Below are 15,963 nucleotides of genomic sequence, written 5' to 3'. Positions count from 1 at the left end.
ATTGCACTTAAATATCAAAAACACTAACAAGCATTATAACAATGAGCTTTTGTCTAGAAGAGGGGTGAGCAAACATTCTACATGGGGCCCCACTTTTCATGACTGCAATTACCAACTGCCTCTCACCCCTTCCCCCCCACATGTGCCTATCTAATGTAATCCAAACTGATGGAAATTTCAATTATGTTCATATGGGGAAAAAAAAGCAGTTTTAGCTCAGGTAACAAATATATAGAATATAAAAACTTAATTAATCAATATATAAATGTGAACACACATACAAACCCCCCACTTTTGTCTGCCCCGGTCTACAGAAACATCATGCAGTAATTTGATAAATAGATTATAGAGCAGCAATGGGCAATAACTGGCCCGCGAGCCAGGGACGGTTGGCCAGGGATAGAACAAAGGGGCCCTTTGCCCATGAAAGCTTATGCGCTAAAAAATCCATTAGTCTATAAGGTGCCACAAGACTTCTTAGCATTTTTGATAAAGGAAGAACACCTACCTTCATCTTCCACCGATTTAACTCTTCGGAAAGGCGAAGATGTGTCTGTAATCCATGTCTTCATGACCTGATCCTGTCTTGGTTCACATTGTTCTAGTGAGGTAGGTAGAGTGCTGGTGCATTGTTTCCATGTGGCTATGTTGTTTAATCTTTTTCACCTGTTCTACCAATTTTACAGTCAATTATATCTGGTGTTAATTTTAGGTTTTAAAAGCTTGCTTTGAAGTTACAATCCCTATATTTGTTAAGCACTCACATGCCAAGGCATTTAGCTGCAGAAATTATTTATTGGCGATTTGGGCGGGTGTCCTAATGTAAATACACAATAAAATGAACAATTTCTTTTTAAAAATTAATGTAATGTGTAAGAATGGAATTACCCATCACCGGCACTCTTGTTCTTCCATTGTTGACACACGGGCAGAATGGGTAATCTGCTCACATGCATTTGTATTCAGGAACTGTATTGAATGATTCATTTTCCAGCCTAGAGTTGTACATCATTCCCTGCGTGAAAGGGTAGCACAAAGGAGAAGTTATTGGGACAGTAGCTGATATTAAGACTGGCATTTTTTGCTGCCTGTTGGCCATAATGGCCAATAGCCACTCTGCCAGTTGCCTATATTGGTTTTATTCTTCCTGCTACAGCTGTATTACTGCTCCTTCATACAATGATAGTCCACTACCATTTTCTTCTCCCTGTCCAGCACCCTCTCAGTTGCAGCCAGAATGTTCTGCCTAGGAGTTAGTCCAGCCTACTGGCAAGCTCCTTATATAGTTCTTCTAGCAGCTCATCTCTTGCCTTGTTGGTCTCATTATTTTTCTGTTGGGCAGAAAAATAAATATAGATAACAAATCACATTATTTTTCTGCCCCTTTAGTTTTCTATGTCATAGCAATGAGGAAATTTCCAGTCTTTTCTTAACATAGGTTCAGGTTCTCTGCATTTTTCTACTCTCATACTTCTGTGACCTGATTATACACCCCAACAAAAGAGAAAACAGAACACCCCAAAAACCAGTTATTGGCTTTTGTGTGGGTTGAGTAAAGGGGAGCAAGCCAAGAATGTTGTATTGGTGGTCTTCACATTGCTCAGGCAGTGACAGCATTCGTAGAGATCACGTTGCCGGATATGCAAGATAGGCAGGGGGAAAATCTATTCCAACCATTCTCTGTGCCATGGACATTTTTTATCATCAGGTGATGGGTGTGGAGTTTAATTCTTGCAGGTATCTAGTGAGCCATAAAAATGATAATGGCCAGTGTTCTGTGCTGAGAAACCTCATTGGCCATTTTGAGTTCCTTTTTTTTATGGCAAATTTTCTTGCATTATACTCCTACTTTGGAGGGAAAAATAGGAATATGTGAAAAGAAAGCTGAACTAGGAGGCACTTGTTAGAACTATAGATGTGTTTTTCTACTCACTGCCTTTCCACATCCTACCCCTCAGTGAATCTGTAGCGTTGAGAGACTTTGCAAGTACTCTGGAATTAATACCATTCTAGATCATACAGTGGGTTGAATATCTACACTGCCTCCAAAATCGTTTTAACAATAGTGTCAGTGTGGGGCGAAAAAAAGCACACAGCAAAATACATCTGCTTTTTGCTGCCCGCATTCCTAGCTTTGTGGATATTGCGCTACTTAAGTTAATAGTCCACTGTTTTGCATGCATACAGCAGTGAGAACAACAAGAAATCACTTTTGATAATTTTATCCCTCTTGCTTAGAGGCAATCTTTGTTTCCATCTGGCTTGATTTCACAGAGGCGAGGAGAACAAGTGACGTAAGTCAAATGGAGCTTCTTCCACCTTCATCTGTAACTTGGCAGGCAAAGTCTGACCCGCTAGCCTGGCCGCTGTGTCTGCCTATCATACCTGGCTGCAATAATGTTGGTTCCTCCTGGGACTCATCTGTCTGTCCCATGCACATGCATGCCTGCCAACCTAGTCTTTAAGCTGTCCTGGGAGTCCCGTCCAAGAGAGTCTTGCATGTGCCCCCAAGCACAGATGAGTATGTGGGGAGTCAGCTTATACTCTGTGCTCTTTGCCTCTGGTATCTTCTGTGGCTGTTCTTTTTATCCTCTTTTCCTAATCCAGAAATATGTTCATCAGGAAAGTGGAGTGTGTGCTCTTGACAGTGCGAAGAACCTCATCAAATTCTTTTAATGGAAGGCAAAGATGTGGTAATGTGGGGTGAGAGAGGTGCAGGAAATAGGGCTGTAGGCATGCTGCAGCATCCCCAAATTTTGCACCCTGCTTCTCTGCATCCAGGGGCCAGCCCACCACTGACCTGCCCCCAGCTTTACCAGCCCTTGATCCCAGCCTTCACGTGGACCTTTTCAGAGTCCTACCAGCCCTGCTGACTTCACAGTCCCCCAGGATTCTGTCATCCCCAGACTCAAGGCCACTGGCCCTGGGGGTTTTGCTGCTGCTTGGGATTCCACCCCCAGCCCAGGGCTCAGCTCCTGACTTGCTGCAGCCACCTTCGTCTGTGACCAGATGGCCAGCTCCAATGGACACCATTTGCGGCCAGTGGCATCCATTCTGAGAGAATTGGTAACCCTAGGTGTGACTCCAGCCTAAGGCAGTGAGGGTGTAGTAGGGGTCAGCACCCCTACCCTAAAGAGAGTTCTAGCACCACGGTTACAACACATGTTTATGGTGAAGTGCTGGTTGTTGAGTTGGGATTCTTCACCTTCCTATGTGGAGTTGTCAAAGTTTTGCTTTTTCTCCCTGCACGAGAGACATTTTCCACTGAATTCCCTTTGCTATCAGATTCTCAAGATTTTCTAGATGATTTTTGGGTGCATTTTCCCAAAAAGGAAAGTAGGTAGACAGCAAGAAAAACAATGTGTGCAGAATAGTGGGAAAGGACCACTGGAGTGTCAACACCTGGGCTTGGTTAGTCGCATCCTCACAGCAAAGTAAGCGGGTTGCCTGCCCAGGTTGAGTTAATACTGTATCTAGCTTATATCCTCGCCGGTATGTGTTAACATAGGTTTAGAGCACACTGAAGCCTGGGTTAAAAGGTGTTCTGTGTGAACATTGGAGGGAGTAGGGAGGCTGGGGACAACGTCCATGCTACAGCCTGTGCTAGGTTTGAAAAGGAGCTATTCACTGCCTAAACTTTCAAGAACAAGCTATGGCTTGTTTAGCGAGACCAATGTTATGGTGGGGGAGTTGGAAAATGACAATCATGGTTTGTTTGTTTTTTCTGTCTGTTGGTCTGAGGAGGGTATGTACCTGAGGATCAGAGAATTCCTTTTCTTACGTTCACTGAATGGAAAGACAGGGCAGATAGGGAAACATTTTTGATAGCAGTATGCAAGAAATGAAACTTACATAGGAGACTTTATTTTGTTACCACCGGCTTTACAGATCCTGTGTAGAAGGCTGAGCTGTATTTAGCCTGCCTGTTGCATGGTTCACTACACTGACCAGAATTCTGCCTGTGTTCACTGAAGTTGATAAGGAAATAGCATGCTGTGGTGTATAGGTATCATACTGAACTTTTTATTTGAAATATCAGTGTTGGATTTGCTCAATTTCTGTGTGGAGTACTGAAATGCCCTAAGTTACTTTCTGAACGTAACTTTGTTTCACAACCAAATCAAATGTTAAGCGTAGCGTTTGCAGAAATGCTGAGCATTGGTTAGTTCAACTCCCAGTGAGCATAATCGGGGCTTACCATTAATTTCAATGGGAGCAGAGCAGCTGGGATAGGATTTTCAAAAGTACAAACTGTTTTAAGAAAAAATACTTGGGTCGGTGAATAAGACACAGTGTTCTACTCCTAATTCTTGTTTGTTCTTTTGTTTTTTGACCTTGTCTGTCAATTTAAAAAAGATATTTTATATGAAGGTGTGTATCGAGCAGCAATTGTTGCAACTGTGCATTTGGTACTATGCTTATTGGTTTTTTTTTACTTTTATTTTCAAGCTCTGATGGGCACTTTCCCACTTTCAATGCCTAGTGCTCACTAGAACACAGTAATTCTGAGTGAGCTCCTGCCTACTTCCTCTCATGAAGATGAATGGTTTCTAACACAAATTAAATTTTCCAGAAAGGGTGTTTTCTAAAAGTATAGTAATGTGGAGTCTGATTCAAAAGAGAGAGTTGAATTAACCATGTTCTTTGTAAACCTGACCGGTTCCACTGAGTGCTGCACAGTAATGGCAAAGTGTATTTTCTGTGCCTGCACTACAGTAATATGATACACGTGCACAGAGAGTTAAAGGAGGCTTCTCATCCTTGCATCTAGTCACCATCTACTCAACCCCCTTCCTTGAACTTTCTCTAGCTGTGTTCAGCTGTCAACTTTGCAGTTTGGTTAAATTTCTATGAAGAAAAAATGTGAAAGTTGAACCAATCATTAATTGATCCCACCTGACAATTTAGAATATTCTTTTGGAAGGGGATTGAAACATGGAGGTACACATCTCATAGAACTGGGAAGGACCTTTAGAGGTCATTGAGTCCAGTCTCCTGCACTCACAGCAGGACCTAACACCATCTGAACTCACAACTCTGGGTTTACAAGGCCCATGCTTTAACTACTGAGCTATTCCTCCCCCTCCGCACCCCTTTGATTTATGAGAGCATCGTCATCTGGAATTGCCCTGGTTTAGGAGTGTGGCATGTCAAAGTCAATGTGGGATGTCTGGTCATTACAGACAAATGCAATTGAAATTGTAGCAGAATCAATATATGTAAGTAGAAAACTAAGGGTAGGTATAATAAAGTGATTTCTCCAGCATTAATACTTAGTTTTAGCTTGTGCATACTTAAAATGTTTATGGATACTGTCACGGGGAATTGTTAACCTCTTATGGCCCGCTCTGAGCCGCCCAGTTAGTGCAACCAGATTGCGAAGCTCCCTGCTCTAGTCGTCCGGATCCTCGAGGACCTAAGGTGTATAGGAGAGACGGCGGAGGCCCGGCGACATTAGACCGCCCTGCCCCTCTGCAGACCGCCCCAAACCCCCACCAGCGAGAGGACCAGGGGTTATGCACGTTCCCTCCCGCTTTAAGATGTAACCCCCCTAGCAGGCAGTGGCTAGCTCCAGGGACGAAGGTGAAACGAGGAGGCTTAGGGTGAACCTATTATTCTATTTATTAACAAAGCCAGCAACAGACAGACAAACAGCAACCCATATAAAATAAACACGAGACAGTTCATAATAATAGTGTCCTATATAAACCTTACACTCTAATAAACACTTACTAGTATCAATAACAATTCCATAGAAGCAACCCGTATAATGTTCTTTATTTAACCAGAAGGCAAAGTAAGATGGTGAGGGAAAAGGTAGTTTTTGCAGTTTAGCTCCAAGCAGGGGAAGGGCACTGCTCCTTCCCCAGTACGCTCAGGCCGGGTTGCTACTCTGGCCAACACTGGGGACCTTAAGGCTCTGCCTCTGAGGTCCCTCTTCTAACTGGGAGTTTGCCACGGCCCCTCTCAGTTAGCGCTGGGAGATTATGGGATAGGGTGGGTGCAGGATTTACTTGGGAACCGGGAGGCTATGCCCTCACCGTGGTAACCCACCTGCACAGTGGTAAGTATGACTTACTAACTAATTCTATAACTAAGTAACTAATCTAAATTATAATTACAAACTATTAATTCAAGTGTACAGCTTAAATGTTTTTAAATTTGGGTGATCAAGCCTGGCCCTTGGGTCGAGCCCTGGGTACAGCCCTTCCCTGGCCCTGGAAAGGGCGTGGCAGAGGTGCGACCCCTACCTCCCTATTAGGGGACCCAGTACCCAAACGTGTCGTATTAAATGAAGTGTCTAATTTGGCAAAGGTCCCGGGCTGTGCCGTGGGCCAGTAAATAGATTACATGACTTGTCCGGTGAATGGAGGTCTCGTCCAGGTAAATACGTCTTGTCCAGTGAAATGGTCCAGGTAGGCACAGCAGACGCAGATGCTGGGGAGCGTTGATGGTATTGATGGCGGGTCCCTGGTTACGTCACTGGGTACGCAGCACCCCCACCAGAGTGAGGGCCAGTTTGCCACCCGGTGACTTGCCCAAAGGGCCCGCTTGCTGCTCCCCGACGCAATGCGCTGCTGGCTAGCATTGAGGTGCACTGGAGCGCTGGCGCCGCTTCCGTGCTGGTGGGCTCCTGAGGTGAGCCGGTTACTGTGGTGTTTTCCTGCTCCCGGTTGGCGCCGCCTGAAGGGCAGGCACTGTAGTGATTTTAGCTCAGGCCTTTTGGCTGTTTAAGCCTGGCCTCGGAGTCCAGAGGATGCCACTAGGTAGCCACGCTCCTCCGTGCGAGGTAACAGGGTCTAGCCTGAGTCCCTCAGGGCCGCTAAATGGGCTGCAGCTCCTGAATTTATAGAGGGATCTCATAAATATTCATTACATGATTTACATACTGTAGGTTCTATGCAGGTGTTTTCAAATAGGTCCTCCTCTTGGCCGAAGGTACTGGAAGGTTTTACCTGGGGCCAATCAGAGGGCTCCATTTTGAACCTGCAGTCATGAATAATTCATGAGTTCAGGTTACCGCGGAAACCAACTGACTCAGAGTGACTGTTGCAGGAGCTGCTAAATGGCAGCCTATGTAACTTTAGATTTTTCATGTACCTGTATTGATGTTTAATGGCCAAAGGCTTGTTTCCCCTGGCCCACGGGGGCGATAATGCCCAAGGGATAAAAATCCCTGACAGATACCTTTAGTAGCAAACCTGGAAGGAAAAGGAAGTGGAGTTACATCTATGACAAGCTTATAATATTTATCATTTTTATATTTGAAATAGAGTATTGTCTCTATAACTGATTTTAAACATTTGCTGCTGGGAAATACCAGTAAGCCAACAGGTTGCTTCTGTTCAATTGTGGATTGACAGCAAGCTTTGGAAGATGCCAATTGACAGACTAGCCATGTGAGCAGTGGCTTCTGTCTGCAAAGAACTGAGTCTTGCAGGGACAGGTGATTTGCCCGTGTGCTGGCTTATGTGACTGGACGCCATCTTGTTGCTGTACTTTTCCATAAAAAGAGCAATGGGAATCCCTCCACATGGGAGAAGATGCAAAAGACCCTGGGGAATGCCTCTCTTTTACCTTTTTCCTCTTGAGCATCACTGCTGCTCAAGCCTCTGGTCAGTGGGTTTATGCCAAGGGGACTACATCTAGATTGTCCAACTGTTGGCAAAAGATCTGCAAATTACGCAACTCATTTGTGTATCTTTTGCCAACAGTCATGTTGGGACAGGCTTTTCTGGCATTTGCTCCATCCACACAGGGCCAAATGTTGAGGGGAAAACCCTCTGTCGAGAGATCCCTTCTTCTTCATGGAACGAGCTGTACAGGGAAGTCGACAGAATGCTCCTTACTGGCAGATTTCTTCTGACAGATCTGCAGTCTGGACATGCGCATGGTTGACAAAACTTCTGGCGCCAGAAGTTTTGGCGACAGAGGCTTGCAGTCTAGATATAACCTGGGAACATTCTAATAGAGGAAGTGAGGTCTTTCCAATGATTTGGATATAACCAGAGACTTAAGTCAGTAGTTTACTCGTTCACTGCTACAATCCTGAACCAAGAACTTCACAATAGCTGCATGTATTTGATTCCTTTAACAATTTCAACTCTTGCTCATTTTTTCTCCTTTTCAGTAAGCCATTAGATTTTAGGTACTGAAGAATGGGCTGTCAGAATATATTTTGGGGTAAGATCTAAGATACATATTGACCTGGTTGTGTGGCTGATCCTTCAGGATCAAAAGAACCTTCTCTTTTATATGCTGAAATAAGAGTTTCAGTAATCCATTGTCATATTGGATTTGGGCACCTGAGTGGAGGCCTGAGTCTGGGTACTTGAAGAGAACAGCATTTTGGACTTCTGAGCAACCAGTGAGGCACTTCTGAAGCTTTTGTCTTGTGCTAGCTTAGTAAATTTAAATATTGGAATACCCACCAGCTCTTGGTGTTTGTCCTCCTCATTTTCTGTTTGCTGTTCGTGCTGGTTAACTCCTTCCAGTACTAAGTAAACAAGTAAGTTGCATCACCAATGTATCTTCCATTACAGTGCTTCATTCAATAGTCAGAAGTCCTAAAAGATGGTTTAACATTTGTATTGCTTACTAAAACAGCAATAAGTGTAGACCTTTCTGCCTCAACAAGAGTATGTTGATTTCTTTCAAAAGTGCTGAGTGCCATAGAGCAGGGGTGCACCAAGGGGTGTGTGAAATTTCATAAACTGGGGCACAGCTCGACTGGCTGCAGGGTGTCAGGCTCATCCATCTCATGAAAAATGCTGAAATATGTTACCATTTTATGTTTATGTATTCACATGTATATGCTGCTTAAAGAATATTTTCTTATGCATGCCAAAAGTTTGCCTTTTTTTTTTCACATAAACATAACTGAAATTTTCACCTGTTTGGATTACATTAGACAGACTGGGGAGGCCCTGCTAGTTGCAGGGCTGAAAAGTGGGGCCCAACATAAAAAGTTTGCTCACCCATGTCATAAAAACATAGAGTTGGGGATGCAAATTAGTTTTTAATCTTAATCAAGAAGAGGTGAGATTTTTTTTACATCAGGTTTACATATAAAAATACTCTAATAGAATAAACTTCAAGTTTTGGATGAGTGTGTTTGCGTGCATGGATTTTTACATTTTGGATTAGAGGATGGAAATCTACAGAGGAAAACAAGATTCCTCTTCATGTTGGAGGTTTTGGAGTATCTCTACTGCCAAACTGATTGCTAATTCTATACATTAGATTTGATCATATTTGACCAATGTGTTAATTTCCCTTTCTCATGACAGATCATGGTCATGTCAGATGGTACATCAGTCTCTTCGGGACAGAGCCTTCATCTCCCCAACCTTCCCAGTAACTCCCTCTCTGCTTCTGAAGTAAAGAAGAAATCATCTCATGGGCCTAAGGTGAGACCTGTTTTAATATAATAAATTGGAGTAATAAAGCAATTTCTAAAATTTATTCCGTGATGTTTCACAATAGTCTAGTAGATGAAATGTTGCAGGCACGTCACTGAAGTCACTTTATTGACTTGCTTCTTTAAAAGTAGTGCAGAACTCGAGTGGTTGTCAGAACAACCAACAGTTTAAGGTATTTGTTGTGTGTTTCACTTCTTTTCTTTGCAATATTTGAAAGACTTATCTCATTACTCTTGCAAAATATACCACAGAACACTTTCTAGCATACTGTCAAGTGCTGAAACAAATATAATATAATAATTAAAATAATTAAAACAAATTTATGTGCATCTGAATGAAATGGGAAAGTGTACCTTGTGAAATGGTGCCCTTGAGGTTGTTTAATTATATTTATTCTGGTTAGTGATGTGCCATCAATCTACAGGTCAGAAATGTGAACAAGTGAAGCTAATAAATAGTAAAAGTTAATATTTTGCTTACTGTCCTGGAAGCATGATTCTTTCAAGAGCCCTGTGAAAAATGTAAATTAACATGTTCAAAGCAGCAGAGAATTTCTTCAGATCACTTATGTAAATTTGGGAATAAAACAGCCTTTAGGCTTTTTCAAACAAGCACCCACCTGCTTCAAGAAGCAATAAGTGTGTAAGTATTCTCTCTATCCTGATTGTTTTTCTTTGTTCCACATTATTTGGATTTTCCTTGTTACTTGATTAAGAACATAAGAACGGCCATACTGGGTCAGAGCAAAGGTCCATCCAGCCCAGTATCCTGTCTGCCGACAGTGGCCAGTGCCAGGTGCCCCAGAGGAGGTGAACCGAAGACATGATCAAGCGACCTGTCTCCAGCCTCTGACTAAAGGCTAGGGGCACCATACTTTACCCTTGGCTAATAGCCATTTATGGACCTAACCTCCAAAAATTTATCAAGCTCTATTTTAAACTCTGTTAGAGTGCTGGCCTTCACAGCCTCCTCCGGCAAGGAGTTCCACAGGTTGACTGTGTGCTGTGTGAAGAAAAACTTTCTTTTATTAGTTTTGAACCTACTACCCATTAATTTCATTTGGTGTCCTCTACTTCTTATATTATGGGAACAAGTAAATAACTTTTCAATATTCACTTTCTCCACAACATTCATGATTTTATATACCTCTATCATATCGACCCTCAACCTCCTCTTTTCTAGACTGAAAAGTCCCAGTCTCTCTAGCCTCTCCTCATATGGGACCCTTTCCAAGCCCTTGATCATTTTACTTGCCCTTTTCTGAACTTTTTCTAATGCCAGTATATCTTTTTTGAGGTGAGGAGACCACATCTGCACGCACTACTCAAGATGTGGGCGTACCATAGTTTTATATAGGGGAAGTATGATATTCTTCGTCTTATTCTCTATCCCTTTTTTAATAATTCCTAACATCCTATTTGCTTTACTGACTGCCGCTGCACACTGCGTGGATGTTTTCAGAGAACTATCCCCTATAATTCCAAGATCTGTTGTAGCTAAATTTGCCCCCATCACATTGTATGTATAATTGGGGTTATTTTTCCCAATGTGCATTACCTTACACTTACGCACATTAAATTTCATTTGCCATTTTGCTGCCCAAACACTCAGTTTGCTGAGATCTTTTTGAAGTTCTTCACAATCTACTTTGGTTTTGACTATCCTGAAGAGCTTAGTATCATCTGCAAACTTTGCCACCTCACTGCTTACCCCTTTCTCTAGATCACTGATGAACAAGTTGAACAGGATTGGTCCCAGGACTGACCCTTGGGGAACACCACTAGTTACCCCCCTCCATTGTGAAAACGCACCATTTATTCCAACCCTTTGTTTCCTGTCTTTTAACCAGTTTCCAATCCATGAAAGGATCTTTCCTCCTATCCCATGACCACCTAATTTGCTTAAGAGCCTTTGGTGAGGGACCTTGTCAAAGGCTTTCTGGAAATCTAAGTATATTATGTCCACTGGATCCCCCCTGTCTGCATGCTTGTTAACCCCTTCAGAGAACTCTAATAGATTAGTAAGACACGACTTCCCTCTGCAGAAACCATGCTGACTTTTGCCCAACAAATCATGTTCTTCTATGTGTCTGACAATTTTATTCTTTACTATTGTTTCTACTGATTTGCCCGGTACTGATGTTAGACTTACCAGTCTGTAATTGCCAGGGTCTCCTCTAGAGCCCTTTTTAAATATTGGCGTTATATTAGCTGTCTTCCAGTCATTGGGTACCGAAGCTGATTTGAAGGATAGGTTACAAACCACCATTAATAGCTCTGCAATTTCACATTTGAGTTCTTTCAGAACCCTTGGGTGAATGCCATCTGGTCCTGGAGACTAGTTACTGTTTAGCTTATCAGTTAGTTCCAAAACCTCTTCTACTGACACTTCAATCTGGAACAGTTCCTCAGATTTGTCACCTACAAAGGACGGCTCAGATTTGGGAACCTCTGTAATATCCTCAGCCGTGAAGACTGAAGCAAAGAAACCATTTAGTTTCTCTGCAATGGCATTATCTTCTTTGATTGCTCCTTTTATCTCTCTATCGTCCAGGGGTCCCACTGCTTTGTTAGCTGGCTTCCTGCTTCTAGTGTACTTAAAAAAACATTTTACTATTGTTTTTTGAATTTAGTGCTAACTGTTCCTCAAAATCTTTTTTGGCTTTTCTTATTACATTTTTACACTTAGTTTGGCAGTGTTTATGTTCCTTTCTATTTTCCTCACTAGGATTTGACTTCCACTTTTTAAAGGATGCCTTTTTATCTCTCACTGCCTCTTTTACATGGTTGTTAAGCCACGGTGGCTCTTTTTTAGGTCTCTTACTGTGTTTTTAATTTGGGGTATACATTTAAGTTGGGCCTCTAATATGGTGTCCTTGAAAAGTTTCCATGCAACCTGCAGGGATTTTACTTTAGTTACTCTACCTTTTAGCTTCTGTTTAACTAACCTCATTTTTGTATAATTCCCCTTTTTGAAATTAAATGCCAGAGTGTTGGACTGCTGCGGTGTTCTTCCCAACACAGGAATATTAAATGTTGTTATATTATGGTCACTATTTCCAAGCGGTCCTGTAATAGTTACTTGTTGGACCAGATCCTGTGTTCCAGTCAGTACTAGATCGAGAATTGACTCTCCCCGTTTTGGGTTCCTGTACCAGCTGCTCCAAGAAGCAGTCATTTAAGGCATCGAGAAATTTTATCTCTGAATCCTGTCCTGAGGTGACATGTACCCAGTCAATATGGGGATAATTGAAATCCCCTGTTACTGAATTTTTTATTTTGATAGCCTCTCTAATCTCCCTTAACATCTCAGCATCACTATCAGTGTCCTGGTTAGGTGGTTGATAATATATTCCTAGTGCCATAGTCCTATTAGAGGAAGGAATTGCTATCCATAATGATTCTATGGAACAATTTGATTAATTTAGGATTTTTACTTCATTTGAGTCTATATTATCTTTCACATATAGTACCACTCCACCACCCGCACGACCCGTTCTGTCTTTCCGCTATATTTAATATCCCCGTATGATTGTGTCCCACTGATTTGTCCTCATTCCACCAGGTTTCTGTGATGCCTATTTTGTCAATCTCCTCCTCTGATATGAGGTACTCTAGTTCACCCATCTTATTAGACAGACTTCTAGCATTTGTGTAAAAGCACTTCAAAAAACTACCACTATCTATATGTCTGCCCATCACTGATGCATTGGATTTTTTTTATATGTGACTGTTTCTCATCTGATCTGGCCCATACTTTACCATCTCCCATTTTCTCTTTCTGACTGAGTTCTAGAGAATCTCTATCAATGGAGTCTCGTGTAAGAGAAGTCTCCGTCCGATCCATGTGCTCCCCTGCACCAATCGGCTTTCCCCCATCTCTTAGTTTAAAAACTGCTCTACAACCTTTTTAATGTTTAATGCCAGCAGTCTGGATCCACCTTGTTTTAGGTGGAGCCCATCGTTCCTGTATAGGCTCCCCCTACCCCAAAAGTGTCTCCAGTTCCTAATAAATCTAAACCCTTCCTCCCTACACCATCATCTCATCCACGCATTGAAACTCTGAAACTCTGCCTCTCTACCTGGCCCTGCTCATGGAACTGGAAGCAATTCTGAGAATGCCACCATAGAGGTCCTGGCTTTCAGTCTCCTTCCTAGCAACCTAAATTTGGCTTCCAGGACATCTCTCCTACCCTTCCCTATGTCATTGGTACCTACATGTACCACGACCACCGGCTCCTCCCCAGCACTGGATATAAGTCTATCTAGATGCCTCGAAAGATTGGCAACCTTCACACCAGGCAGGCAAGTCACCATACAGTTCTCCCGGTCATCACAAACCCAACTATCTATATTTCTAATGATCGAATCCCCCACTACTAACACCTGCCTCTTCCTAACAACTGGTGTTTCCTGTCCCAGGGAGGTATCCTCGGCACGAGAGGATAACATAGTACCCTCTGGAAGGAGGGTCCCAACTATGGGATGGTTTCCCTCTGCTCCCATTGACTGCTCTCCTTCCCCGAGCCTTTCATCCTCCTTAACAGCATCAGGGCTGTCAGACTGGAGGTGGGACAGCCCTACTATGTCCCGGAAAGCCTCATCAACATAGTTCTCTGCCTCCCTTAGCTTCTCCAGTTCAGCCACCCTGGCCTCCAAAGCCCACACTCCGTATCTGAGGGTCAGGAGCTCCTTGCATCAAGTGCACACATACACTACCCGCCCACAGGGTAGGTAGTCATACATATTACACTCGACAGAATAAACAGGATAGCCCCCGCTGTGCTGCTGGGCTTCTGCCTCCATTGCCTGCTCTGATTTAATGTAATATAATTATATATGGGGATTTTAAGTAAATGCTTCAGATGGGGATTATTATAAAGATTGATGTTTAAGGGCAATAGAATAACTAGCTCCCTCTAAACTCCCTTCTCAAAACTCCCTCCTGTTAGCAATCACCCTGTTCGCAGGCTCTTTGGTCGCCTGCCAGCAGAGTTTATATGCTCTGGCCTTCCTGATAGCCCCTCCCTCTGACTACAGCTCAGCTCAGCCAATCAGCACACAGCTTTCCGATTCAAACCTAATCAAGGCTAACAGCTTCCTACTGCCACCCTGAGCACACGGCCTTTCAAACAGACAGCTCAGCACTCCAAACAAACAGACACAAGCCCAGAACCACCAAACACAAAGAGCCACGCACTACAGAGAGCCACTTACCCCAAGCTGCTGTGGTTTGCCGCCTCCTTCTCGAGGAGAAGCCTCTCAAAACTCCCTCCTGTTAGCAATCACCCTGTTCACAAGCCCTTTTTTTAACCTTATTGGTAGCTGATTTTGTATAGTGTAACAGTACTATTATTGCTTGCCATTTATATACAATATAAATGTGCACAGCACTGTTTCCTTGATAAAATGCCAACACCAATACTTGTACACCAATAAGACACTGAACATACATGCCCCTGCCACAAAAAAAATCACCTTGCTAAATGCCCATGTGGCAATATACAAAATGAATAGTCATTCAAAAGGAAACAGAGAAGCAAATGGCTTGTTGGTTGTATTTATATGTCCCCTATTACCATGGTATTTGAATGCCACAGTGTCTTTAATGTAGTATCTCCAAACTAGAGAATTTAATCTTGTCTTCCCAAATCAGAGGCTAGGGTTCTAACTCCTCAGCTATCCTTTCTCTTGATTTCTGTATCTGCTTCTGGAGTGCTTCGCTGCACAGGATGCTTTTCAATAATTTGTTCAAAGGAGGAAAGCACTTAACAAATGGTAATTGCAAGGTTGTTCTAAAAGGAAGTCACAGGATTAAAGAAAGCCCAGTGTCTTACAACAGAAAATAATTGATTTGACAGTCACACACATTCAGGGATTTGAGTCCTTGCCAAAGATGTTTAAGGCGATATTTTTATGGTACCTTCCATTCTGTTATGGTCATACTGTGAAGATGCTTTTTCTGGTTTTGAATCTTTACAGTTTCTTACATAAGTTTCAGTCCACAATGTACAAATATTGATGTTTTCCAATTTAAAACAAGCTTACCTATGGCGGTTGTTCAGGAGTACTTAAGTATGGGAAGATGCATCTCTCAAGTCATCTCTTTATGTATGCTGCCTTGTACATATCGTATTTTTGCTATCCTCCAGTAAATGTGTCTAGTCATTATGGCAGATATAGATCTGGAAGAATTGGGTCCTGGAAATAGAAAAGCCCTGTGTTCATTCAACTGTTGCTTCAGGAGCTCTGCCTAACTTATTGTTCTTGCTGATAAAATTACCAGCAGTGTGTTTTCTAACCACGTGGCAGTGAAATATAAGCAAATAAATAGGATCAGATAGTCATATAGCTATCTGTGAAACCGTTGCAAAGGAATGATTGAGTTATCTGATTAGTTAATAAGAGCATGTGACAGCAACAGTGTCTGTTTTAAACCCACTTTTTTAGTGTTAGCCGTAGCTAAAATTAATCTAACTATCCCTTCTTTTTCTTTGACAGAATTCCAGAGTGATAAAATATCAATAAATTATCACTATAAA

The 15,963-nt window shown here is 42.5% G+C and overlaps 1 protein-coding gene across 1 annotated transcript in view; it reads left to right on the top strand.

Moving 5' to 3' along the window:
- Window positions 1–15,963, top strand: part of MLLT3 (MLLT3 super elongation complex subunit) — a 210,343-nt gene that overhangs the window by 119,747 nt on the left and 74,633 nt on the right. Inside the window, exon 5 of the mRNA XM_074994105.1 lies at window positions 9,291–9,410. Coding sequence (XP_074850206.1) covers window positions 9,291–9,410 — 120 coding nt within the window. The remainder of the gene's footprint in view (window positions 1–9,290; window positions 9,411–15,963) is intronic.

This window comes from Carettochelys insculpta, chromosome 5 (genome assembly GCF_033958435.1).
Source record: "Carettochelys insculpta isolate YL-2023 chromosome 5, ASM3395843v1, whole genome shotgun sequence".
Lineage (NCBI taxonomy): Eukaryota > Metazoa > Chordata > Testudines > Carettochelyidae > Carettochelys > Carettochelys insculpta.
The sequence above is the reverse complement of the archived record's forward strand: the minus strand, read 5'-3'. Positions and strand labels throughout refer to the sequence as shown.